The sequence below is a fragment of the Chelonoidis abingdonii genome, chromosome 5 (assembly GCF_003597395.2).
Source record: "Chelonoidis abingdonii isolate Lonesome George chromosome 5, CheloAbing_2.0, whole genome shotgun sequence".
NCBI lineage: Eukaryota > Metazoa > Chordata > Testudines > Testudinidae > Chelonoidis > Chelonoidis abingdonii.
In genome coordinates, this window is record NC_133773.1 from 65,886,511 (window position 1) to 65,913,249 (window position 26,739).

The following is a 26,739-nucleotide window of genomic DNA, read 5'->3' on the forward strand; positions in this document are numbered from 1 at the left end:
GTTTAAATTGTCTTGCTTATTTTTTTTCCCTTGTAAATCTCTTCCTAGAAATGTTTTTCTGCTTCTGGTGGATAAAGCTCAAATTGAACACTGCATTGATGGGTACAATTGGCTAGTACCATTATCAGTAGTGCAGCAGCAGATATGGCATTGTAATAGACAGTATTCGCAAGGTTCGGGGGCTTATGTTCCCGAAACTCTACTCAAATCTATAGATGCCCCCTCTCCATTTATACGCAGACAAATGCTGATACCTTTAAAAGTGATCTGTGAGCAGAAATGAAAATTGAGTGAACACGAATGGGCTGAATGCCCTTGCTAATTAGGTTCTGTGGAGGAATTAGTTATTTCTTAATTCAATAGATCTCACATAGGCCCGTGGCTGTTTCCAGGTTCACTCCATACGTTTTCACAACTTAGGGCTTTTCATCACATCTATATGACTTTATTTTAAAAACAAAACTATTTTATACTTGTCCATGTGCCAAGTGCCCTAAGAGCCTGAGGTTCTGTATTTGTATTTTTGTGCTTCACTCAATTTTCTGTGGGTTTTTTTTTTTTTTTTTCACCTGCATGATCAATCAGACTTCACCAGATTTCCAGCTGTTTTGGGTCAGTTTTTTTTTTTTTTTATGCCAAATCCATCATATTACTAAGGCTTCCAAGCTGGATACTGTTCAGAGTGCACCAAGCAACTCTCCAGTCTGGAGGCCTCAGAGCAGCATGAGATTTAAATGGAGAAACTGTAGAAAAACGACTGGATCTGTTGGCCTTGCAGCTAATCATTACACTGGAGAAGAGAGAGAGGATTAATGTAACAATTGTTTTTGTACCCTTATGTTTGGGAATAGAGCTGAGGTACAGTCTGGTTTGTATGTTTATAATCACTCATCCCATCTTCAGTTTGAACTCAGTAAAGATTAGTAATATCTCAGGCTGAAAGGGATAAGAAAAATAACTCCTTGCATCAAGTTCTCCTCACTGTGCATCTCCCTGAAATGGTTTCAGTTTCTTTTATTTTGTAGTAGTAACTGTAAACTTTGTAGCCTTTTGACATATATCTGAAATCTCCTGCAGTGCTTGGTGTGGTACCAAGCTCTGTCCTATAGAGGCACATTCAGTGAATACAACTTTGTTTTACTCGATTGTCACTATGATTTCACACTTACCCACTTTGTGGTGAACTGCATAGCCTGTCCTTTACATAGGACTCTTACCAAAACAGTAACCTTTTTAAGGTAAACAGAATTTGGTGCTCATGAGACTGAAGGCCTACAAGCATGCAGAGTACACATGCACAGCTGTGCCTCTGGGTTGTAATCCTGATTTCCATTTTCCTTTATTGGTCTAGGCAGGATTAGGTGACCTATGGCATGCATGCCGAAGGTGGCACACGAGCTGATTTTCAGCGGCACTCACACTGCCCAGGTCCTGGCCACTGGTCCGGGGGGCTCTGCATTTTAATTTAATTTTAAATGAAGCTTCTTAAACATTTTAAAAACCTTACTACTTTACATACACAATAGTTGAGTTATATATTATAGACTGTATAGAAAGAGACCTTCTAAAATGTTAAAATGTATTACTGGCACGCCGAAAACCTTACATAGAGTGAATAAATGAAGACTTGGCACACCACTTCTGAAAGGTTGCCGACCTCTGGTCTACACCTTAACCAGAGCACCATTTGTGTTGAGTTATGTGGTTACCTCATGTTGAGTGACGGCTTCTACCTAGGTTTAGGATGAGTCCATAAAATGGATCTTTACTGGTGACTTAATCAAAAAGGCTGAGAACGCTAGATAATGCATTAACCCTAACAATTTGGCAGTTCTGCAGAAAAGGACCTGGGGATTACAGTGGATGAGAAGCTGGATATGAGTCAGCAGTGTGCCCTTGTTGCCAAGAAGGCTAACGGCATATTGAGCTGCATTAGTGGGAGCATTGCCAGGAGATCAAGGGAAGTGATTATTCTCCTCTATTCAGCATTGGTGAGGCCACATCTGGAGTATTGCATCCAGTGTTGGCCCCTCACTACAGAAAGGATGTGGACAAATTGGAGAGAGTCCAGTGGAGGGCAAAGAAAATGATCAGCGGGCTGGGGCACACGACTTACAAGGAGATGCTTAGGGAACTGGGCTTGTTTAGTCTGCAGAACAGAAGAGTGAGGGGGGATTTGATAACTGCCTGAAGGGGTGGGGGGGTTCCAAAGAGGATGGAGCTCAGCTGTTCTCAGTGGTGGCAGATGACAGAACAAGGAGCAATGGTCTCAAGTTGCAGTGGGGGATGTCTAGGTAGGATATTAGGGAAAAGTATTTCACTAGGAGAGTGGTGGAGCACTGGAATGGGTTACCCAGGGAGGTGGTGGAATCCATCCTTAGAGATTTTTAAGGCCCTGGAATGACAAAGCCCTGGCTGAGATGATTTTGTTGGGGTTGGTCTAGCTTTGAGCAGGAGGTTGGACTAGATGACCTGAGGTCTCTTCCAACCCTAATCTTCTATGATTCTATTAATTTTTATAATGTTATTTTAGGGTACATTTTATGAATGAATGAGGGGTTGAGGATGAGACAGGATGTCAGCAGTTGGACAAGAAGCAGGAGCATAAATTGAATGGTATTAACAGGAGATACAGATCAGTACACGTGCAACACCCAAGCAGAAGGATCAGAAAGTAGGAGAGCGCGTGTACATCTGTATATAAAAAACGTAGACTCTGAGACTGACAATGAGTAATCAAACTGATAGGGTATTTAAACCAGATTAAGGCAGTCAAGGCTTGGGGACGTAATTTTTCACTATTAACCTCAATTCCATGATTTGATACTTGTCAATAAAATTAAAGATTTGTTTCAAAAATGTGTCCTGAAACAAAATAATCCTAATACCAGAGGCAGATACCTGGTTCAAGATTTATAATCCATGAAATAAATGGCAACTGGAATGACAATGCTGGTGGTGATGTACCTTATCTACTTATTTATTGAAGACCACTAGTTTTTTATTGTTGTTTTTGTTTTTACCCCACTGGGCTGCAATTGATAGAGCTACTGTGGACTATATGCTAACTCTGGTGTAAAACAAAGAAAAATAGTGTTTTAAAGAATAGCTTTTTCCTCCAGTACAGGAGACATGATAAAATAGAGGTAGGATGAAGTCAGTTCAACAACCAGTGATGGATTAATATATTCTTGCTATTCTGTCTTCTACATATACACAATTGAAGGAAAAGCAATGGAGTGAAACTAAAAATGAAAGCCAGGATTTTAGATGTGGGAAAAGGCAGCTGGGCGGATTGGTAAACAAAGCACAAGACTCTGACCTTATGATACTTCTGTTCCCACATAAAATTAGCTTAATTGCTACATACTAGTAATCCACATGCTGAAAAACTACCCTTGTAATATGTCACAGTCAATCTTCTGTTTTGGCACAATCCCAGGACTAAGACAGTCTAAGAATTACAAGTATGAACTGCATGTTGTCCAGAGAGCCCTCAAGCTCAAGACAGCACTAGCGAGCTTATGAGTGACTATCTCAAGCTTTTAAAAATAAATGCAGTCTCCTATAAATTGAATTTTAGAGTTATAACGATCCCATGGTGATCTGCTAAAAAAGCCTGTATGACAGAAGGAAAGCTCCATTGTTCCTTCTATGAGCGAAGAGGTTCCCATACAGAGAGCAATCTGTTGCACTGTTATGGATGGAGGGAGAACTATTTTCAGCTAGAGAAGAATGGATTCATGAGTACTTTTTCACAGCCTTTCCCCTACCACAGAATGCTGAGGTGATTGGGGTATCCAACTTGAATTATGTGGAAAGAGGACTGGAGCTGGTATCAGCAACAGGAAAGTGGGTCCCCATTCTGGAGTTGAACTCCAACACTGCCTATAACCATTTCTTTTCAGATATGAACTGCTGGGCAGTTTTATTTTACTGTTGAACCTCTGTGGCCTAGGATGCCACACAAAACAGCCTAGACAGTTAATCTCCTCTTGGTATTTGTTTAGTTATAACTACACTAACAAACCAGTAATGCTTTGGCAACTATTAGTCCTACAACTATTCCTATGTTTCTATAATACTGTACACTACAGGTGCTAAGACCTGGTTTTTGAGATTCTATATAGGCCCTAAAAACCTGTATAGGGACTGGCCTGCTGAAGCTGATCACTTTTAGTTTTACGTATGTTTATTTAGCTAAACTTTGTTCTAAAACAGAGTATATGATTCCCCAGACAGAAAATTGTTCCTCAATTAAAAAGCGTTGCCAAGCCCTGCAGCATCAGGACCAAACTCCACAACTGTAAGAAGCCAGCCTCCTCCTTCCATCTATCATTTTCTTGCCACTACCACTGTCTCAATTTGAAATTTTCAGCTATACCTCTGTTAGGGAAAGTACTGTACCTTTAAGCTGGGAAGCGCAGATCCCTTTGACGACCAGCTATCCCTGGTCATTGCAGCCCATTTGCCATCAGCGTGATAGAAGTTGTCATAGTCAGTGCAATTCCAAGCAAGCCTGCCCCTTGTGTTGGAGCCTTGTAGATCAAGAATATTGGGTGGAGGCTGCCTACAATTTAAAAAAAGAAAAAAAAAAAATCACCCCTGAAAGTAAGATGTTAATTTATTCCTGGTGCCACTATTTTGAGTATTCTCATTCAGAAATCTTTAGATAAGATTTTGATATCTCTAATAGGAAAGGGTAATTAATTCTAAAGACTTGTTGACCAGGGACTTCTGACAAGATCTCTTCTATTGATACTTATGCCTGTTCTGCTTCCCCAGAACAAAGAGGAATACAAATCTAAATATGCCAGCTTGCTGCAGGAGAGGACGTAACTTGTAGGTACCAATGTTTCAAGCTATATAAAATAACCCTCTAGTATTTGAACTGTACAGACTAGGCCCACCTAGGGCTAGTGTTCTGTTCTGTCATGCAGGACTTCCAAGTTGGATAACCTGTCTCTTTTCCCTAGCTTCCAGGGAATGGGAGTGCTACTGAACGGCAAACACTTATGTGACAGATGCAGAGCTGCTATGTAATAGTGTTATGACTGATGCTATGTACTTTTATTAACACTGTGACTTGGTCGGTAAGGGAAAGTTGTTGTATCTTAGGGGTAATAGAGGGTTTATGTGCCTATAATATGTGAATTCAGTGGGGTCTGTGTATGCACGGCCATCCCTAGCCATTTGGGTGCCCTATGCAGCCCTAGGCCTCCTCCTCACCTCAGGATTTGGGAGGCAGGATCTTTTGGGGGCCCCACAGGCCCAGAGTGGCCCGGGGCATTAGCGGGGGGCCAGAAGCAGCCCGCTCTGCTTCCCTTTCCCCAGCCCCAGCTATGTTGCTCGGGGGAGGGGACTTAGGGGAAGGGATCCCCCACTCACCGGTAGCCTTGGGAAGTAGAGCAACCTGGCCCAAGCCCGCTCTACTCCACCAGCTCCCAGCCACAGCGCTCCGCTTCCCACTGCCGGTGAGAGCCAGGGGTGGTCCTTTCCCCCACCCAAGTGACATGGCTGGGGTCAGGGCAAGGGAAGCGGAGTGGGCTGAGGCTATGTCTCTCCACTTCCTGCCACTGGTGAGTGCAGGGGGCGATCCTTTCACCGTACTTACCAGTGGCGGGAAGCGGAGCACCATGGCTGTTAGCTAGTGGAGTAGAGTGGGCTGGTGCTGGGTTGTTCTGCTTCCCACCACTGCTGGTGAGTGCAGGATCGCTGGGGGAAGAGGTGAAATGAGGGAGGGCCAGGGGCAGAGCTGGAGGGAAGGGTAAGAGGCAGGGCGGAGGGAGTTGTCCGGGGGTGCCGGCCATGGGATAGGGCTGGCTGCTGGGGCTGCTGCTGCCACGTATACAGCACGCAGCTGCGTAGGGCACCATGAAATTTGGGGCAATTTGGTACTCCAAATTTCATGGTGCCCTGCCCCAAATTTCATGGTGCCCTGCAGAGCTGCATATGCCTAAGGACAGGCCTGTGTGTATGAAAGCAACACAATGGCTTTCCAAAAAAGAACACCCATAGATGCACTTTAAAAACAATGGGGCAAGCTGTTAGCTTCAAGGATCCTGTCTCAAACAGGTTGCAAACCTTGTTTTGCTGAAGCTGGAAGCCTGCTGATCAGAAGAGCACTAAAGAGTTAAAAAGTTCACTGGTCAGAACTGTCCAGGGAGACAGACTGACACAGAGCGAGACTGAAGAGGGAGTCTTAAAAAGCTGGATTTTCCCAGGGCCAGGGACACCTTAGGGAAAAGCCAGATGTGTACAATCTGGTTTATTGTTCTTAAGATATATTTTTCCTCTGAATGCTTTTGTGCTATATGAATAAAATTTTGTTTTAATGAAGCTGTTTGGTCACTGATTACCAGTTATTGTCCCAAAGGGAACAGAATTGCACAGTCTGGGCATAAGTCAAACTTGCTGTGGAAAATTATAGTTGATTCACAGTAGATTGTAACACGGGGGCCAGTCAGAAAGTGGAAGAATTCTGTGATTCTTCTAGAGACCTGAGACCTACAGTAGGTGTACTCAAAGACCAGGAGGGGTCTGAGATGCAGTTAGCCTGGTAACTTTGACAACCTCTAAGCCTTTGTCTTCATTACAAAATTTGATTGGTAGGACACACATGAAGAATCAGACTAAAGTGATGCAGATCACAACTTTGCCCTTAATGCAGACAAGGGCAAGCTGTGATTAGCATTGTTGTCAACCAATCATTGTTGAACTTCAGTAACTGTTATCCTACGTCTGTGTTCAAATACTCACTAAGGTTTACCATAACTTGTCTCCATGACACAGTTCACCGTTCGTCCTTATCTATACAGACTGCAAAATCCTTGCTCAGTAATATTGTGGCTAGCTTAATTTTTCCTTATGTTCTAACATAATCAAATTTTGTAATGAAGACAAGACCTCATACTCTTAGGGTATGTCTACATTGCAATGTAAACCCAGGGTTAGGGAGACTTGAGTCAGCAGACCCTGGGTTAGAGAACCCAGGTTTTGAGCATCTACACTGATTGTCAACCCTAGATTAAAAGTTTTCTACCCAGGCTCGAATCTGGGGCACTAGTGTCCACACTGCTGCACGTAGACACAAGTCAAACCAACTGTATCCCAGCCTCCCTTTTGCCCTCCCAAAATGTGGCCGTTCTATCCCTTTGATTATGGTGCAGCATGGGAAAACTTGACTGTCCACGCTGTACATTATAGAAAGTTTGGCAAGCATCATTTTGGTCCACATTCTCCTAGTTACCAAGGCCAGAAGTGTGGATGAGGTGCCTTTTGAAGAACTCTCCCTTGCATTTTTCACTCCTGTTTCAGGAAACAGGCAGATATGCTGGGGGACATTTTCTGACCCTCTGGAGGCACCTGACAGAGCTTCTGATGGAGCAGGAGGAGAAAGACAAACATTGCAAATTCAAACGGATGCTGCTTATGATACTCTCTATCGCTGCTGATGTCCCCTATGCAGACTGGAGCTTCTGGAGCAGGACCACAAGCACAGACTGGTGGGAACACAATGTCATACAAACCTGCGGTGGCCAGAAATGGGTCCAGGATTTTTGCATGAAGAAAGATACATTTGTGAGCAGTTTGCCCTGACTTTCCAGTATAAAGAAACCCACATGAAGGCAGCCATGCAGATCCAGAAGTGGGTTGCTATAACTGTCTGGAAGCTGGCAACCCCAGACTACTACAGGTCCTTTGCCAACCAGTTTGATGTTGGCAAGTCAACAGGGTAATCAGGCGTGTGATTTCTCCCCAAGGAGATGGGCATTAAAGAGATTTATGAAGTAATAGCTGAGTTTCAGAGGATGGAGTTTCCAAACTGCACAGGGGCCATTGGTGGGATTCGTGTACCCCTAGTTTGCCCTCCTCAAGGAGCACATGAGTACATGTGGACCACAGAGGTTGTTTTATGAATGTCAACTTGGGTTGTATTGGAAAAGTTTGTTGATGCCAGGGTTTTTCACCTTTGAGAAATCTACACTCCTGGACAAGCTGGGACACTATTCTCACCAAATGACATTGTAATAAATGGAGTTGCTGCCCTCACTGTTGTTCTGGAGGACCCTGCGTGTCCCTCCTTTTGCCTTGGCTTATGAAACCATACCCTGATTTCAGAGGCCCTAGCAAAAGGAGGTTCAGTTACACTCTCAGCAGGTGTAGAATGGCTGTTGAACGTACTTTTGTCAGATTGAAATCCCATTAAAGGTATTTAGACCAAGCCCAGTGTCATCAATGCTGTGTGCATTACCGTGACTTGCTGTGCTCTTCAGTCTTTTTGAAGCCAGAGGTGAGCCATTTCCCCCTGAATGGGCCTATGGCAGCAAGGGGCCACTAATCAGTACACTCAGCCAAAAACTGCACCTACCACAGCTGGAGCTGCATGCACCAAGACAACAGAAGTCAGGGATGCTTTGTGCTCCCACATTTTGGATTCACATGGCCCAGTGGAAGAGGGAGACTAGTACCTTTATGAATGTGCTTGTGGGGGGGAAGGAGCTGATTGATTGTGGTGGGATTTCATTGCTTAGGGAGAGGTTGGGGGGAGGTTGATTGCCATGCAATGTACTTATGAATGACCTGACTGCTTATCAAATGGAAGGGGACATTGATTCACAGTATGGATTGATGCAAGGAACTGATTGATATATGGATTGATGTAACTAACTGTACTGAGGAATGGTCCGTGATCATGTGTTTACCTTTATTATTTTAAATACACAATGTATGATGTGATGCAGTTAAAGCAATAAACTTTCTTGATTAAATAAAAAGCTTTGTTTATAAATACAGATTAGAAAAACACACCATTACCCATTGTCATGCAGGCCAGCTGCCATTACCCCACCAAAACACCTGTAACAACAACAAATCCTTAAAAAGACTCAAACCCTAAAGCACAAACCAACAAGTGCAAACAGTGAAACTATGTACAAGACAAAACCCCCTACTGCTGAATGTCCCCAGGACCCCCATTCTCCTTCTCCTTCCTTCCCTGTTTGCTGTTCACTTAGTGCCAGAGGAAGGAGCTCAATATAGATGACTACATGGGGCACAGTTGCCCTGCTCTTCTATTCATAGGGCCTGATTGCATGGGTCACCTAGACATGGATTTGTCCAAGCTGTTTCTGGACTGCATCACAGGGTACCATGGAGGGGACTCAGGCCATGGTGTGGGTTATGCAGCAGGAGCTGATACTCTGGCAGCCATTAGAGATGTCAGCTGTTCAAACAGCTTTTTCTGCAGACTTCTGTCATCCTCCCTTAGCTGCCATTCTTGTTCCAGGAACTGCAAAGCAAGAGTCTGCTATCATGCTGAAGCCCTGTATTCAAGCTGTGCAGCCAGTCTGAGCCTTTCCTCCTGCCCCTCACCATGACTTTCCACTAGTTGTAAGTCTCTCTGTTTTTTGAAGTGGACCTGCTTGTTGGGCCTCTCCAGAATTTCAATCATAAATTCATCATGAAAACGCCTCCTCTTGGAATGGACCGTGAAGGTCTGCTGATGCAGGCTTCTGCTGCTGTGTGGCTAAGCGGAAGAGAGGTACCGCAGCCAGTAGAGGTTGAGGGGCTTTGGAGTAGGACAAGACACAGTGGGTTATTGTCTCAAACAGCTCAGTGCAAGAGCACAGAAAATAATCCCTATGGAATTCCAAGTGCATAACATGTTACTTTTCCAAACTGAACTTTGGTATGTTGTGAGAAAGCTGTTTCAGACCACAGAAGTTCCCTGAGCACTGCCAGTTTAATTGCAGAGACAATGGTCAGTTAAAAATCAAAATGGCTTTTCCTGCCCCAAAAACTGTAGAACGACTTGAAATTGCAGGGAAGGGGCAGTCTGTAGCTGTGCTACAGAAGATTTTCTGTGATTTCAGGACTTCCACATTTTTTGAGGACATAACTACTACTACTTTGAGTCCTTGCTCATGTCCATTCCAATAGGTTGGAAGGTTTTACCCTAACGGTACCTGTCAGGTCAGCTGTGGAGCCCCCTGAAGTGGCACCTTAATTGCGGTGTGTATATAGTCCCCTGCAGACCCACTGCCTGCTCAGTCCCTTCTTGCCCGAATACTCTGAAAGAGGGGAATTCCCACAGTCAGAGAGCTTTCTGGCACAGAGAGAGGAAGTAGCACCACGCTGTTCGTTTACATAGAACATCGCTGTGGTGTTGTCCGTCATCACTGAAACACACTTGCCCTGACGATGGGCCTAGAAAGTCTGGCAAGCCAGGCGAATGGTCTCAGTTCTCTGACACTGATATGCAGTGATAGCTTAGATTGTGACCACAGGCCTTGAGTTCTGATACTGTCCACATCTATTGGAATGGACGTGAGCAACACATCTTGAAGAACAACAGTTACGAGATGGTAAGTAACCGTTTTTTGTAGTGCCCCATTGGCAGAGGAAGATGTTATTCCAAGCTGCAAGTGGGAAACCAGCCATCTATGATACCAAAGTATTCAAACGTATAGTGACTGAACAGCATGAGTGGAGTAGACTGGTCAGCTATGACAGTGGCCTTGGAAAAAATGCCTGTGATGAGGTGTTCACCCATACAAGCCCAGAAGGTGTTAATGAAGGTGAGAAGGGTCCAATTAACCAAACAGGCGACAGTTGAGGGGAATTGGGTGGTCTAAGTAACCCACAAATGATGACAGAGCCTGGCTGAGAAGGAATGGAAGGGATAAAATAAAGCCAGGAAGCTGGCAATAGAAAGAGACTGCAAAGAAATAGTTTGCAGTCACTTCCTGGGAGTAGGGAGGTGTGTTTTTTGAGGCTTTGGAATTCAATACTCTGCAGTCACTCCCTGGGAGAAAGGAGTTCGCGTTGCTATATCCAGAAGGTGTAGGAAGGAGTCCAGGGAAAGAGCAGCAGCCACAGTTGCCAGATAAAGGGTTTCTGGACTGGAACGCAGAGTAGTGAGCAGGCCTGGGTTCCCCTACAACCTCAAGGGAAGTGCACGAGAAGACCGCCTAAGACCATTGGTATGGAAAGACTGATACCCCGGAAGGAATAGTCTACAGTGACCTGGCTGAAGGGCCAAGGCAGGTAGACAAAGTACCCTGAGTTACAGGGAGTGGGAGAAAAACAGCAGCACCTGCAGCAAGCAGTAGAAAGGGGTTTCAGACCTGAGGAGCTAATCCCTAGATGTGACTACCTATCTGATGTTCCTGCTACAGGGAAAGTTTGCAGCTCCAGCCCCTAGGATTGGGTCAGAATTCATGAGGGATATCAACAAGATGCTGCATTAGCTTTCACATGGCTTAGTCTGTTATTGGATGCTTATACACACAATTCCACTGCCATCCTCCTTATCCTCTCTCCCTGTCCCCTGCCCGGCACATTTCTGCATAAAATTTCAAACCCCAGTTGTATTTGGGACAAATGATTTTGTCACTTATGGACTAAATGGGCTACCTTTAACGGAAATGAACTAGATTTGTAAATGGAACATATTGCTACCTTCCTGCTGCTCCACAGCTGACTGTTTCCAGCTAGCTTGTTGCACCATTGAATGGTTATAGAACAGTGAACGTACAGGTATGGCAATGTAAGATCATCATGCACCACTGTTGAGTCCGTGCTCGGTGCAGTACCCAGCCCTCAGTCCAACTCCTCATAAAATGGGCATGATGTTGGCAAGTTGTCCAAGGTATGCTTCTCATCCCTTTCGGTACTCAAGTCTTGAGCCACTTAATCTGCTCCCTACACTGGTCACCGGTCGAGCAAATTTCCAGTGCTGTCAGCTTCTTTGTTGTTTGCTGGCATGTGTAGTCATTCCTGGTACTCTTATTAAAATCCAGCGTTTTGCTGGCCACACACCAGAGATTAACCAAAAGCTGGTTGTGCTCCTGCAACCATAAAGTAGCATGCTTTGCAAAGGGCTTCTGGTCAGCTTCTATTGCAAACACAGAAGGGTCTCCAAAAGCGTTTGCAGCTTGGGTGTCAGCAATAGAAGGGTTAAATGCTGACTTGCCAAGCTGCTGCTCTACAGCAAGGAGCATTTTCATTTCCCTGGAGCAGCTTGATTCTTGAGATAGAGAGGACAAAGGAAGTCTGCACATGGGATTGTGGGATACTTTTGGTGGCCTCCTAGGATCTGAGTCGGGGGAGGGGGGGCGGCTATGTCTACACTGCAAAGTAATAGGGTTTGAACCCTGGGCCCTGGCTTGACTGGGGCTCAAACCCTCCAACTCCACAGGCTCCTAGGACTCTGGGAGAATCTGAGAGATCTGTGTAGAGAGAGAAGTGGGATTTGGTCTCAAGATGAATCTGAGCCCAGGTCACATTGCATTGTAGACATCCTCTTGGGAACTTACATGGCCCCCATTATCTTAGTGTCTCAGCTCCTCACAATCTTTAATGTATTAACTCTCACAGAGGTAGGGAAAGTAGTAGATCCTCATTTTACAGACAGTTACAGAGAGACTAAGGACTTACTCAAGGTCACACAAGAAGTCTGGCGGGGAGGGAATTAAACTCTCAAGTCCCAGGTAAGTGTCCGAGCACTGGACCATCCTTCTGGGCATGCTGCTCTGGTTAAAAAGATGGATGGTGGAGTAATACAAATAATTCAGGACAGCAAGTCTGAGGGCTAGTATTTAGCATCCCAAAAGACTTGCTTTTCTACCCCTTTACTGCTCCCAAAGGTGAGGAATAATATTCAGTTCTTATGAGGTGCATTGTGCTTTTCTATGTCTGTTTATACTCACAATTGTAACTGAATGTGTGAGTTTGTAGCAGAGACTTTGCTAAAGCATCTACCATATGGATGCTGCTACAGAAATATTTTTCTATCTTCTTCATCTTTGAATGAGTAGGAAAAATTTCTCTGAAGTTTTAGAAGCTATGACAGCAGAAAAACTGCAAATGTCGTTTTGGTAGAACTGTACCAGCCATTTTCTCAAATCCTGCTGGGTAACAAACCAGTCGGATTGCATGATGGCACATTATAAACGTTTACGCTCTTCTGCAGTTCCATGGAGTCATTTATGTGGAAACTTTCCCCTTGGCCTTCAGAGTAGCTTTACATTATATATCAGGCTGCAGCATGGTGTAAGTATAATGTGCATCCGTACCCTGGAGCAGCACATTTCTGGTCTATTAAACTTCTGGCTAGGTCATTACAGCTTAAACATCCAAGCGTTGATTTGCCAAACAGAGATGTTTCTTCCATCCTAATATGTTTTCATTTTTGGCTAATGACTTGCTGACAATATTTTTAAAAAGCTACTGCTGATGAACAAAATTAAAAAAAAAAATGTTTTAAAACAATTCCGCAAGTGACATGTTCTGGGTTTCTCTTCCCTGCTACTGTGTTTGCACAAAAATAGGATTTATCTTCTGTAACAGTTTACCTGATTATTTCTCACTAGAAGTCAGCATCAAGAGATGACTGAGGTTCCAGAGGTTTATGAATTCAGGTGAGAAAACACCTACAGAAGCTGATAACCAGCCAATGAGCAAAGGTCCAGGGTTTGGCCCCCCACAGTAGAAGCTGTCACTAGAGGACTGGACCGAGCTGAAGTTATGCCCCATTACAGTAGGCATTGTAGCAAGCAAACGCAAAAGAATTGCTGTCTCCAAAAGCTTACGATCTGGTGCAAAGTACGACAGGGAGTTTGTGATGTGGGAGCTGGAGCTGGGACTTGGCCTCTATATTCGATGAGTTTGCCATCAAGCATCCCTTGGACTGCAACAATTTTTAATCCTTGCTGATGGTTGCAGGATTCAGACTGCTGACCTATAGGTAGAAGACTCTCTTTGGCTCATTCACAGTGCCCTGAGGAATCCTGTGCTGCTGTAACAGTACACCTTTGAAAATAGGGCTTGCTAAGTTTATATATTAAATCAAGCTTGGCCTTTTTTGGAGCTGACACATGCAGGTTTTTTTAGTGTCTGCATGCAATGGCAAAATCTCCCAAATATTGTTCTCTGACTCAAGCACAGTCTGCCACACCTTATTCTTAAAGATACAGCTCCCCTTAGCCCCATACAAATATTAAAAATGCAGAAGTAAAATAAATATTAGCAAATCATCCTAATACTATGTCCAGGGTCCTTATACTATCTTTTGCACAAATATGTATATATTTTTCATTCACAGGTAATCACCACAGCTTGAATCCACAACTTTAAGAGCTACAGTATACAGTCTTACACTTCAACTAGAGGAGTTACTGGTAGAAAAGGGAAAGTATGGTGTTAACCTCTCTGTGAATCAGCCCACATGGAAGAAGACAACACACGTGTTGCCAGTGCATTACATAGTTCTTTGAGGGACAGCAGTGGAACGCTGGGCACCAGGCCTGGGGTTTTTTTTTTTCACGACTGTGGAAGCAGATTGTGGTCTAGTGATTACAGGCAACACAGCCAAATGTAACAATAGCCACGTTTGGGCCTTCTGCCTGGGACATGTTGATGTAAATTATGAATCTTTCCCACTTGAGCTAAAGAAGCAGTTCTCTTAGCATGGAAGTCCCATCAGGGTCATAAGCTTCTATATGTACTCTAGCTGTAGAGGTGACACTTTATTAGTATGGATTACAGAGGCACCTAACTAGCATGTTTCTTTTAAAAGCCTTTAGTAATGTGCATGATACTTGGCTCTTATATATTAGAGTTTGAAATAGTACCTAGAGCTCTATCTGAAGTTACTGGATGCAAGTTCTTAATTATCTGTGAGATTGATGAGTGACAGTGACATCCTGTCAAAAAGGGTTAATGTGGCTCAGATGGGGTTAAGTAACCTGGTAAGCCATACGTAGGGGAGAATTAGACTTGATAGGTAAGCACCAATTGAGCATGGAGCCCAGCTGAGCAGGAGCAGCAGGGCTGGTATAAGACCAGGAAGTGAGGCAGAAGAAGGCTGCAGCGTGGAAGCCTAAAATCCTTCTCTGGAGGTATGAAACTCAGAGGCAGAAACCTAGGGTAAGAGTAGAAGCCCTGGGATCCTGGCCTTGAAAGAAAGGTTTGCCCAGAAGATGGGTGGATGGAGACCTATGAAGGTGGAATAGGAAATGGGCCAGGGATATGGCAGCAAGGATGATGCAGACCTTTGCCACTGATCCAAGGGCAGAGCTGGCTTTAGGAAGTGCGGGGCCCAATTCAAATATTTTCGGCGGGGCCCAGCAGGGATGACTTAAAAAAAAAATAAAATAAAAAATAAAAAAAAAAGCCTTTCATTTCTTAGCAACTGGTATTCTATAAAAAGTTCTGATTTAAGGAATATGCCACAGTATGTGGTTTTTTGTACCAATAGGGTTACCATACGTCTGTATTAAAAATTCCTCCCGGATGGTGATTTAAGAACCAAAAAGCCAGACATGTCTGGGAAAATATGGATGTATGTTAACCCTACCTAAAATTCTTTTTTAAAAAGATGGTCCTGAACTAGAAAGGAGCTCCTATTACCCTCCATCCCCGTCCTGATTTTTCAAACTTGCTGTCTGGTCATGCTAGAGTGTGCACATGTGTGGGTCCCAGCTGCTCCCTGCCCCCCTCATTGAAACAAGTGTGCAGGGTTACTGCCCTGGGAACTGCAGGGCACCAGTGGACATGGGGCTGGCTGGAGCTGGGTCTGGCTGCATCCAGGGCAAGGGGTGTGGGGCTGGTTGGAGACAGGGGGTGTGGGGCAGGCTGGCTTCAGGCAGGGCCACAGGGGGGTGCGGCATAGGTAGGTAGGGCTGGAGACAGAGAAGTGTGGGACTGGCTGGCTGCAGGCAGGGCAGGGGGTGGGGCAGGGACCGGCTGCAGGCAGGGCAGTGGGTGCGGGGCTGGCTGCAGGCAGGGCCACAGGGGGGTGTGGCAGGGGCTGGGGGTACAGCAGGGCTGGCTGCAGTCAGGGGCTGGTGCGGGCAGGGCAGGGGGTGTAGGGCTGCCTGCAGACAGGGGCTGGCAGCAGGCAGGGCAGGGAGTGCGGGTCTGGCTGCAGGCAGGGGCTGGTGCAGGCAGGGCAGAGGGTGCGGGTACAGGTGGTACAGACCACCCTGTATGATAAGTGCCCCCTCCTCCTCCTCCTCCTCCCTCCCCCACTGGGGTAGCAGCAGCAGCAGCCTGGGGCTCCCCTGCTTCCACTGCCCCGGCCCTGTAAATAGCCGCTAGAGCCCTGGGGAAGCGACGGGGCTCCTGCAGCTATTTAAAGGACCCGGGTGGCAGAGGCAGCTGGAGCCCCCCCGCTACCCCAGAGCTCCCGCGGCTATTTAAAGGGCCTGGGGTTCCCTTGCTTCTATTCCTCTGGCCCTTTAAATAACCGAGGGAGCACTGGGGAAGTGGCAGGGCTTCAGCAGCTATTTAAAGGGCCGGGGCGGTAGAAGCAACGGGAGCCCCGGACTTTTTAAGTAGCCCCCAGACCCCCACAGCCCTACCCCAGGGCTCCAGCAGTGGGGCTCTGGTGGCAATTTAAAGCCCTTGCTGGGAGCCCCAGGCCCTTTAAATTGCCCCCGGGGAAGGCAGGCTACCCCGATACAGCCAGTACGCCGAACCGGGGCTTGGGCACAGGGCCCGATTCAGGGGAATTGTTAAATTGGCCTAAAGCCAGCCCTGTCCAAGGGTCCCTGGGCTGGAACCTGGAGTAGTGGGCGGATCTGGGTTCCCCTACCAGCCACTGGGGAAGTGGCATAGCTTGGCAGGGAATGATACCTATAACTATACCTAGTGACCTAGTCAGAGAGCTGAGCCATGAAGAAGGAGCACCCTGAGTGACTGAGAGGAAGCACTGCAACTCCTGGACAGAAAGGGGTGTTGGATTGGGTGGAGCTATTCCCCAGAGGTAGCCACAAGGAAGTGCCTCAGTGGTGAGTAGAGATCCTGTTACACCCCCACCCCAAAGTATAATATGAACCCTTGGTCTCTGAGCTTGTACTTCAGTGTATCTTCCATCAGGCTACAGCAATGTACTACGTGTGTTACACAGAACTCTTGACATTACAGTTAGTAATATTTACAACTGAGAAATATGTTCCCTAGAAACAATCTGTCACCTCTGGGGGAGGTAGGAAGAAACTGCCATGGATGGTGTATGATTCCACACTTAGATGTAATCTGCTCTGATGTTCTCGGGTTTATCTGGTGTTGGCTGGCATTAGTGATATTTTTAAAAAACCAAACCCGCATGCACCCACTGCGTTTGAAAGGCTTATTCAATACATGATCACCCTAGCAAAATGAAAAGTTTACTTTGCAAAATGGAAGGCTTCACTGTCTGTAGTTTGACTGTTTAATAAGCTCCCTAGGCTAGCAGACTGCATGCAAGCTGTCCTAGAATGTGAAAAATGTTCCCAGTGCCACAGTGACATCACAAGCACAAAGCTGATAGCTGCTTATGGGTTGCAGCTGGGCTTCTGATTACTCAGAGGCAGTGCAGGCTAAGCAAATCCTGTTTTCTTATTCTTCAGAAGAAGCCTCCAAAAGCTACTTCAGTGCCAAGGGCTCCTGACTGAAATCTCCCACTAGTCAGGGAAATATTGACCTACTCTGAAATATTTCAAATATAGTAACTTCCTATTGATTTTCCTAAATGCTGCTTTGTTTCCTATAGTCAAGTTGGACCAATACCTCGTTGAGTCCTTACAGATATGCAGTCCACTACAAATATTGTCTGTTTAAATGGAGTGGGTCTATTGTGTTAAAAGTGGTTAATATATAAACATCAGATTTAATGCTGAAGTGCTATTTGAAAGGGAAAGGTGAGTCCCTTACAGAAGGGGTAAACCACTACAGATTATGCTGAGTGGGGTTGAAATAGGCATTGCAGAAGTATTCCACCAAGGGCATCAACAATAATTATAAGGATGAAGACCTCAAGATGTGGACATGTGTAAACTAAGTAACTGTGATCTTATTGGCTATAATCCTTGTCTTTCCTTTCCTTCAGAGTGTTCTTACTCTTGCTCATCTTGACATGTCTAAAATTAGATTGTAAGCTCTTCAAGGCAGGGCACCTGTTCGTGTTCTGTAAAGCATCCAGCATACTTTTTGGAGGCTGCAGATACGGCAGTAAGGGAGGAATTTTGACAATTGTTACCATATTTTCTCTGCTTAATACAATTATCCATTTTATCAAAAAGAATAATTCTGTTTGGGGGGTCCTTTGACATCAAAATATCTCCCATTTTTATAAGATGCAGATGCAGAAACTTCTCTTGGTGTAATTCCACTGAAATCCACAGAGTTACACCAGAATGAATTTGGCTCAGAGATTCCAAGCCAAGGACGGTGCTGATTGAGATATGAATCATGAGGTTGTGTATTTAACTGACAAATCTCAATATACAGACAACAAATTTAATATATATGAAGAGTTACAATATATAATAGTTCTTGGAGCAATTTCAGAAACTTTAGTCTGGCTAGAAACTGGATTTGAACACAGAGCTGTATGCAGGGCCGGTGCAACCATTTAGGTGGACTAGGCGGTTGCCTAGGCGCCGAGATTTGAGGGCGCCAAAAAGCGCCCCCCAATTTTTTTTTAAATGGTTGAGCAGCCCTGCTGCTAGGACAGAGAGGGAGTCTGAGCTGCTGGCGGGAGCCAGCAGCCCAGGGTGTCCCCTGGGTCAGGGCACCGCCACGGCAGCCGGCAGCCCAAGGGGTCCCCTGGCCCAGGGAAACCCCGGGCTGCTGGCTGCCGCGGAGGCGCTCTGACCCTGGGTCAGGCCGCCGCAGCAGCAGCTCAGGGTGTCCCCTGGGTCAGGCCGCCACAGCAGCAGACCAGGAGCCCCCTGGGTCAGGGCGCTGCTGGAGGGGGTGGCAGGCAGCTCCCGTGGAGCTGCCACAGTGGTGCCTGTGGGCGGTCTGCTGGTCCACGGCTCGGATGGAGCTGCCGCAGTCGTGACTGCGGACGGTCGGCTGCTCGCGCGGCTCCGGTGGACCGCCCGCAGGCACCGCTGCGGCAGCTCCACCGGAGCTGCCTGCCGCCCCCTCCGGCGGCGCCCTGACCCAGGGGACACCCTGGGCTGCCGGCTCCCTCGGTGCCGGAGCCGCGTGAGCAGCCGACCGTCCGCAGGCACGACTGCGGCAGCTCCATCCGAGCTGCGGACCAGCGGACCGCCCGCAGGCACCGCTGCGGCAGCTCCACGGGAGCTGCCTGCCGCCCCCTCCGGCGGCGCCCTGACCCAGGGGACACCCTGGGCTGCCGGCTCCCTCCGGCAGCTCTGACTCCCTCTCTGTCCTAGCAGCAGGGCTGTTCAACCATTTTAAAAAAATTTGGGGGTGCTTTTTGGCACCCCCAAATCTCGGCGCCCTAGGCAACCGCCTAGTCTGCCTAAATGGTTGCACCGGCCCTGGTGGTCTATCACGTCGCAGTAATCAGCCTTGGTAATCTCTTCAAAAGTTTCAGCCTGAGCGTGGGCAATGCGCTTCTGCAAGTTTATAGGGAGAGTCACTGTGGTCCTTGTCCCAGTAAGGCTGCCGCGAGGGGTGGGGGGACCATTGCTGCACATAAGCAAGCTGCATAGAGGCCAGGGCGGAATCAGCATTGCNGGTCGGCTGCTCGCGCGGCTCCGGTGGACCGCCCGCAGGCACCGCTGCGGCAGCTCCACCGGAGCTGCGGGGACCAGCGCGTGGGACGGCGAAATTGCCGTCCGCTTAGGGTGCTCAAAACCCTAGCGCCGGTCCTGACTGTATGTTGGGAATTCTAAAACAGTGGTTCTAAGCCAGGGGTACAGAGGTTTTGTGTGGGTACAACTCATCTAGATAACTGCCTAGTTTTACAACAGGTTATATAAAAAGCACTAATGAAGTCCGAACAAACTAAAATGTCATACAGACAATGACTTGTTTATACTGCTCTATGTACTATACACTGAAATGTAAGCAGAGCTATTCCACAGATGTGGCCACAAGGAAGTGCCTCAGTGGTGAGTTGAGTACAATATTTATATTCTAATGCATTTTATAATATGGTAAAATGAGAAAGTAAGCAATTTTTCAGTGATAGTGTGCTGTGATACTTGTGTATTTGTATGTCTGATTTTGTAAGCAAGTAGTTCTTAAGTGAGGTGAAACTTGGGGGTACACAGGACAAATCAGATTCCTAAAAGGGGTACAGTAACCTGGACAGGCTGAGAGCCACTGCTCTAAGAGAACTGTAGCACATCTGTCAGGAGATGGAGCTGTGCTTTTGCCATCTAACATCTGTTCAAACATGTACATGCTTGCAGATCCTCTAAATGCAGAGCTTAATAGCCTGTCTCTGGTCAAATTATTTCTCTCTCAAGACAGAAATAAAGATAGTTTTCATGCTGTTGGTTGAACAGTGGAAAGGCCTCTGAACAAGTTATGCACCTTCATGATCTGTCATGAGCCAAACCTGGCACATTACATAAGAGAAGTCCTCTGAAGGACAGGTGTCTGACAATGTCCTCCAGCCATAGTGTTTTAGGTCTTCTGGGGGATCTTTTCCATCTTGGCTTCATTGCATCAAAGTTGAAGATGATTCTTGAAGGGAAATTGGAAGGCATCTGGAGGAGATGACTGTAACACCTTACAGAGCCTTGGGCAAATGTTTGAGAGAACAAAACCTGGTCAGTTTAGAAGACAGAGCTCTTCATTCAACTTGAATTCATACCACTGGATGATTTTGACATATAGAAATGCTTCATCTGAATGGTATCCAACTTCTTTTCAATCTTGACAGAGGGGCCATGATTACCAAAGAATTATATCTTCTCAGCTATAATTCCTGAAGCCAATTTTTTCCATTCCCCATCATTACTTTGAGGTGGATAATAATGGCAAAATATATGGGGGCCGGGGGAAGGCATGTCCAACTTGCACTATTTCTATGCTTACATATTACCATATGCTTGTAAATTAGGCATGCAAATGAGCTCACTTTAAGTGCATTTACATGTCTAAAATTCTAAAAATCAGGTTCTTGATGTTGTTTTCTTTTTTATGTACATTATGCACTCATGATATCCACAAAAGGGGAAAACAGTCTAGCCTCTGCTGTTCGTGTTCTCTCTCTTTTTGGCAGATGAATTTACAAAATGGAGTGGCATGTTCAGATTGCAATTTTAATTTAATGTTGATGAAAAGCTGAGTATCCAACTTTAACTTAACACATTTTGTCACGCTTTCAACAGCATTACCTTTGCCAATACTTATACAATCCTTGTCCATCTGGTTATCCTTATCCAAAAAAACAAAAACCTGTTTTCCTACTGAACCAATCTGGATGTGTCATATGCCATTTGAAAACTCATTATTTGTATAGATGTCAAAAGCAGAGCTATGGGAATTTAGTTTTACTTCAAAATTTTGCCATTTACAGCACTAACTCTTTCAAGATTAGCCTTCATTGTCAATAGTACTAGTGATTACTACTTTCAACATTGTACAGACAATCTCAGTGTTTAAAACTCTCACTCTCTCACACACACACACACACACACACACACACACACACCTCTAAATCGATAAACAATTCATATTCACAAACTAATCTACCCATAAAGGGAACATCTCAAGTTAGAATTTTTAGACTCCTCCTACCCCCACCCAGCCTCTTCTTGTCCCTTTGTCCCCTCCTCTGGTGCTATGGTTTCTGGCTCCTACCCATTTTCCTGTCTCCCAAATCTTGTCCTTATCCCATCCCTGCTCCTATCCTTATGGCTCCCCCCATCTCTCACATTGTTCCTATCCATTCCTGTCTTCTGCTCATGCCCAGTCTCTCCACTTACACTCCTAACTCCATGCTTGCCCAGAGCTTATCCACTTCCTTTTCCTCAAGCTCCTGCCCCTGGCTCCCTGCCTTGTGTCTCTTTCACATCCTTGTTCTTCCCATTCTGGAGCCCTCTGTGCATTCTAGCCAGGGGTGCACTGAGCACACAGAGTCTCCCTGCTCTGAATTGCAGTACCCAATAGCACTCAACAGATAGGAGGAGCAATTGCAGGGAAAGTTCACCTCAGTCCCTGCAGCCCTGGGCTGGAGTATTGTGAGTTGTTTGATGCCAATGGCTAATGAGCACTCTGGTTAGCATGTAGGAGCTGTGAGGAATGGAGCATGCTCAGTGCAGATGAAATCGCCAGATCATTTAGTTGCCAAACTGTAGCAAGTTTCTAGTGAGCATGTACAACATGAGATTTTTTTCTCAAAGGTTTATAACTTGGTCAAATGTTTAAGGCAGATTTTCAGAAGAACATCAAAAAGCACATCCTGAAAACCATCACTACCCCTTGCCAAATTTCAAGTGCCCTTTCTAAAGCATGGAGCTGCTAGAGCTTCTCAGTAAAACTGTTATTCTTTTTAACATGGGTAAAAGTATTCTTCCCCAACCTCAGTCTGAGAAACACCAGAACTATTTTAGCTGAAACTTAAAAACACAGTTTGAGACAGACATTTGGCATTGAAAATTTCAACTTGAAAGGTTTAAGTTTGGCCAATTTATAAGAACTGAAAACAGGGCCTTATAATGGAAAGTATTTAGAATCCTTACCTATAGATGTCACTATCTGGGATGATAAAGACTGATTCTTTCTTTCTAAATTAAATACATTTCACCTATTACTAAGACAAAGCAGTAAAGAATGAATATTATAGTAGTATAACATTCCCACCCAGTCCATGCTGATGAGCATCCATCCCTTTGCTTGGACATCATTGAATTCTGTAAATTTTAGGCTTTTCTATCTACAAAATTCTTTTCTCTCATTAACTATGAGTTCTGTGTCAGCTCAAAAGTTTCTCTCACCAACAGAAGTTGGTCCAATAAAAGATATTACCTCATCTCCCTTGTGTTTCTAATATCCTGGGATCGACATGGCTACAGCACTGCATACCAGAGACAAGGAGCAGAGATTTGAACTATTCTATTAAATATTAGGTTGTGGATCAAGTTGTGCAATAAATCTACCTCTTTAAGGCTGAAAGTTCAGCAGGAAATTCTTTGAAACATGTTGGAAACTGTCCAGTTGGAAACTGTCCAGAATGCAGGCAGAAGTGACAAAAAATGACATGTTGGTAATGTGGAGAAAAGAACGCAAACCTTATATACGTGCTATGGAGATGCCCCTTAAACTCTCTCTGGGAATAGAACAATAGGAAGGTGGATGGGAAACCCAAGACATTCAAGAAATGGAAGTATGTTGGAAGAATCTAAACACTGCAAAATGGTGTACAGGAACATGTGAGCTACCAAAGTAGAAGGAAAAACACTTTCCTACTGAAAAGAGAAAAGGATTTTTTTAAAGATGATTAGGTATTTTATTTTTAGAAGTATATGAATGATGCATTCCCCATTTTCATGGGACTTAAGTTGTGTTATAAGTGACTGTTTACCATCACTTCCAGTAAGATTTGTTTTATATACACAGTACCATATTTTTCACTTGCAGCAGAGTATGTCAAAGCATTTGCAAATATTAATTGAATCTCAAAAACACCCTGTGAAGGTAGTTCAATAATATTAATCTGTTTTACAAACAGGCCAGCTAGGGATTAGATAAAGCCAATGGTGTGGGTTGTGGTGGGGTTTTTGGGGTTTTTTTGGTTGTTTTTGATAGAAAGTATTGGCGTTTTTCTGGTGACCCAATCAGTTTCTGCAGAACTGAAGGCACAATTCTATTGTAAAATTGGCATCCTATTAGTCAACAGATTCACTCATATGTATTCTGTAGTGTATGCTTGCTTCAGTGATTTAATATAAACTTTAACTTGTTTTTTTAAAAAAAAGAGAGAGAGCCCTGCAGAATCAACACAGCTAATAGGAAAGGAGCTAGTTTCCATTCCCTCACATGTGTTAGCAAACAATTTTAAGTATTGCCTATCCCTATGGAAGCCTCTTGATGACCCTGGATATGCACAAGTGTTACTGAAGACTGAATTTGATTGCAGAATGTTTATTACTGGCAATTAGAAAAATAATCTTTTGACTTAAAAACTGAGTACACTTGATTTGGAAATTAAAGGCTATTAATGGCCCACAATGCCATTTTTTATGAAAGAAACTACAATTTTAATGTTTTTGTTTTGGAGCCACCTTAAAAAAAATAATTATGGCCTCTATGGCTTTTGAATGTTTTTTATATACAATTTTTTAAAAAAAATTATTAGCAATATCCAGTCTAAACATCCCTATTTTTTGCTACAGGTGTCTCTGGAATAATGTTAGTAATATCACAAGAGACAGAAACCTAAGCTGAAACACTCTGAATTCACAGTTCTCAATTTTCCAATTCTCAGTTGGAAAGGAAAGGGATGTTAAGTCAGATTGTTTAAACTTTTTGTTTCAGTATTACAGACCTGTTCAACTCAAATTCCTATCAGGTAGTTAGCTCTTTCACAAAGAAGTTTTCTTCGCCTAGTACTTTTCCTTCAAAAGAGGGCTAAGCTGCAGCTCAGGATTCTGCCTATTTTGAGGGCCTTATTTTTACCTAGTCCATAGGAAGTCAGCAATTGTAATTCTTCATATTTCTAAAATGAAGGGGAAACACAAGGAGGGGAAAAAACTCAGTTTTAGATAGATGAGGATCTGTAAAGGACACAAAAATCATCCTTTTCCATTAATGTTTTTAAAAACTAGTTTAGGCCTCATAGTTGATTAAAAAAAAAAAAAAAAAAAAATCTTCCAAATGTGAACCAATGCACTACTGTCAGCTGAAGGAAGAAACAAATTCCACTGAGAATTATGTAGAGTGTATGCAAGCACAGTAGCTCAGAGCTGCAAATTAACTCCATTCATCCTCAAGTAGGCGTTAACTCTGATGCCTAATATCTGCTGAAGTCAACAGTAGTGAAATAATATTCAAACACCCAACTACGCTGGGGATGTGGGTATAGCTGGTCTGAGTGTCATCCCTGTTCTTCCAAGATGACCCTAAGGGCAACTGAGTCACAGAGAGATTAAAGGAACTGTGCACTTGCAAACATCGTATGATATACATTACTGTTGTCGCCAAGCTCCTTCTCTGATGGGGAGGGGGAACACATCTTGAAATCTTTTTTTTACTTTCTAATTCTAGCTATAGTTGACATCTTGTGGCTTAGAGTAGTCTGGGCTGGACTGTGCCATTAAAGCACAGTCCTGCATGAGAGGTCGTGCAGAGCCACTCTACCACAGCGAGAGGTCCAGGAAATATGGCAATTTGGGGAGACACAATGACTCCCTGAGCTATTTAGCATGCTGAAGAAGCTCACCCCCTGCACCCTTTCAGCGAGGGGTCCAATGTTCACACCCCTATTACTGGCCAGCTCAGTTAACTGGTTCAAAGGGGGCTTTGCCTCTGCTCTATCTTTTCTGCAGTGGTTTGTACTGAAAGGAGGGCTAGCAAAAGCTGCAAGGGTGACTGGCCTCTGCGTAAGGGAGCAGTTGCAAGGGGATAGAGGATGCTGGCACATTAATGCAAGGGCCAGCTACAATCTGGTAATGGTGTGTCGGAGTCACAATTAACTATTTCTTACACTAATGTTAAGCTTTTAATTTAGAGGCAATGAGGAAGAGGGATGGTCTTTTGGTTAAAAATCAACTGGTGATCAGGGGCTGTGATCTATTCCTTGCTCTGCTCTAGCCTTTCTGTGTGGCCATGGACAATTAATTTAAAATAAGGATGACACCCATGAGAGTGGGACTGAAGCTTAATATGTGTAAAGCACTTACAGATCTTCTCATGGAGAGTGCTATAGAAAAGAGAAATATTAATTTCCAATTTTGTTAGTAAAAACATCATTCTGTGGTTGCCTCTTTTACTGTCATGTTTTCCAATCTCAATGGACTCTGCTGGCAGAGATAGTTGGCCCTTTTCTGACAGTTACACGGCCAATCTGCCGCATGCAGCATGACAAGAGACAGGCACGCTCTACAGAATGTCTGATGTAGAAAATGCTGATGAAAGAGAAAGTGGAGTGTTATCGGCCTATTATTTCAGCAAGTTATAGAGATTTTTGAGCTCTCACAGGCTGTAAAGCTGACATTTTCTCATCTGACCCTTGCTGTAGAGATACATATGAATAAAACATGTTGCTCTGGAGAAGGTTGTATGGACAAGACTAAATACAGAGGAAGGATACAACATAAGACTCAATTTGTGTATAATTCAAGCTTTTGCTTTTTTTTCCCCTTGACTACTCTATTGATTACAGCACAGCATGTGTAATTATGTAACATGCTAAATAAAATATCAATATTTAAGCATTGATGGACTTCATTCTGACACTTGTGCCAATGTAAATTTGCAGGAACTCCACTGACATTGACAGAATTACACAAGAGTAAGAGCATAATCAGTTTCTCTATGCCCTTTGCCAAGAGAACTAAAATCTAACAATAGTATAACAGAAGCACTTTGAGTATAGTGCTGGCCTGGTACTAGAGAAATCTCCTGCAAGAAACGCATAGCGGTCAACCCCTTCAGCACTTGAGTGGCTGAGATTATAGTGTTCCTAGAAAGGCTTGCACACTTGCCGGAGCACTAGTAACCTGCAGCCCAGCTCAGGTGCTGCTCCTGGCCTATTTTCATCCTTAAATGGGAAGGGGGAGAAAACAAGCCAGTCTTCCTGTCCAAGCCCCTTTTCCCTGGACACTTGAACACTACAATGATGCAACTCTCCCTACAACAATTCTTCTCCACTGCCAACCACCTCAGCTGTGCATCAGGCCCCAAAAGTGCCTCGAGTCCCCGATAAACCTATGAACAGCTGAGAGGTGGTGTGAAGACTTTGGTCTGCTCTTCAGGCTAGCTCTAGCCCACTCATGGCCAGGACAGCAGGACATCTGGGGTCGGAAGACAAAACATGACAGA

At 44.7% G+C, this 26,739-nt stretch overlaps 1 protein-coding gene across 1 annotated transcript in view; it reads right to left on the reverse strand.

The window, feature by feature from the left end:
• The window catches only part of SPMIP2 (sperm microtubule inner protein 2), a 70,855-nt gene that overhangs the window by 17,880 nt on the left and 26,236 nt on the right, over positions 1-26,739 (reverse strand). Inside the window, 1 exon segment of the mRNA XM_032803461.2 lies at positions 4,408-4,570. Within this exon segment, the coding sequence (XP_032659352.1) occupies positions 4,408-4,570 (163 nt within the window).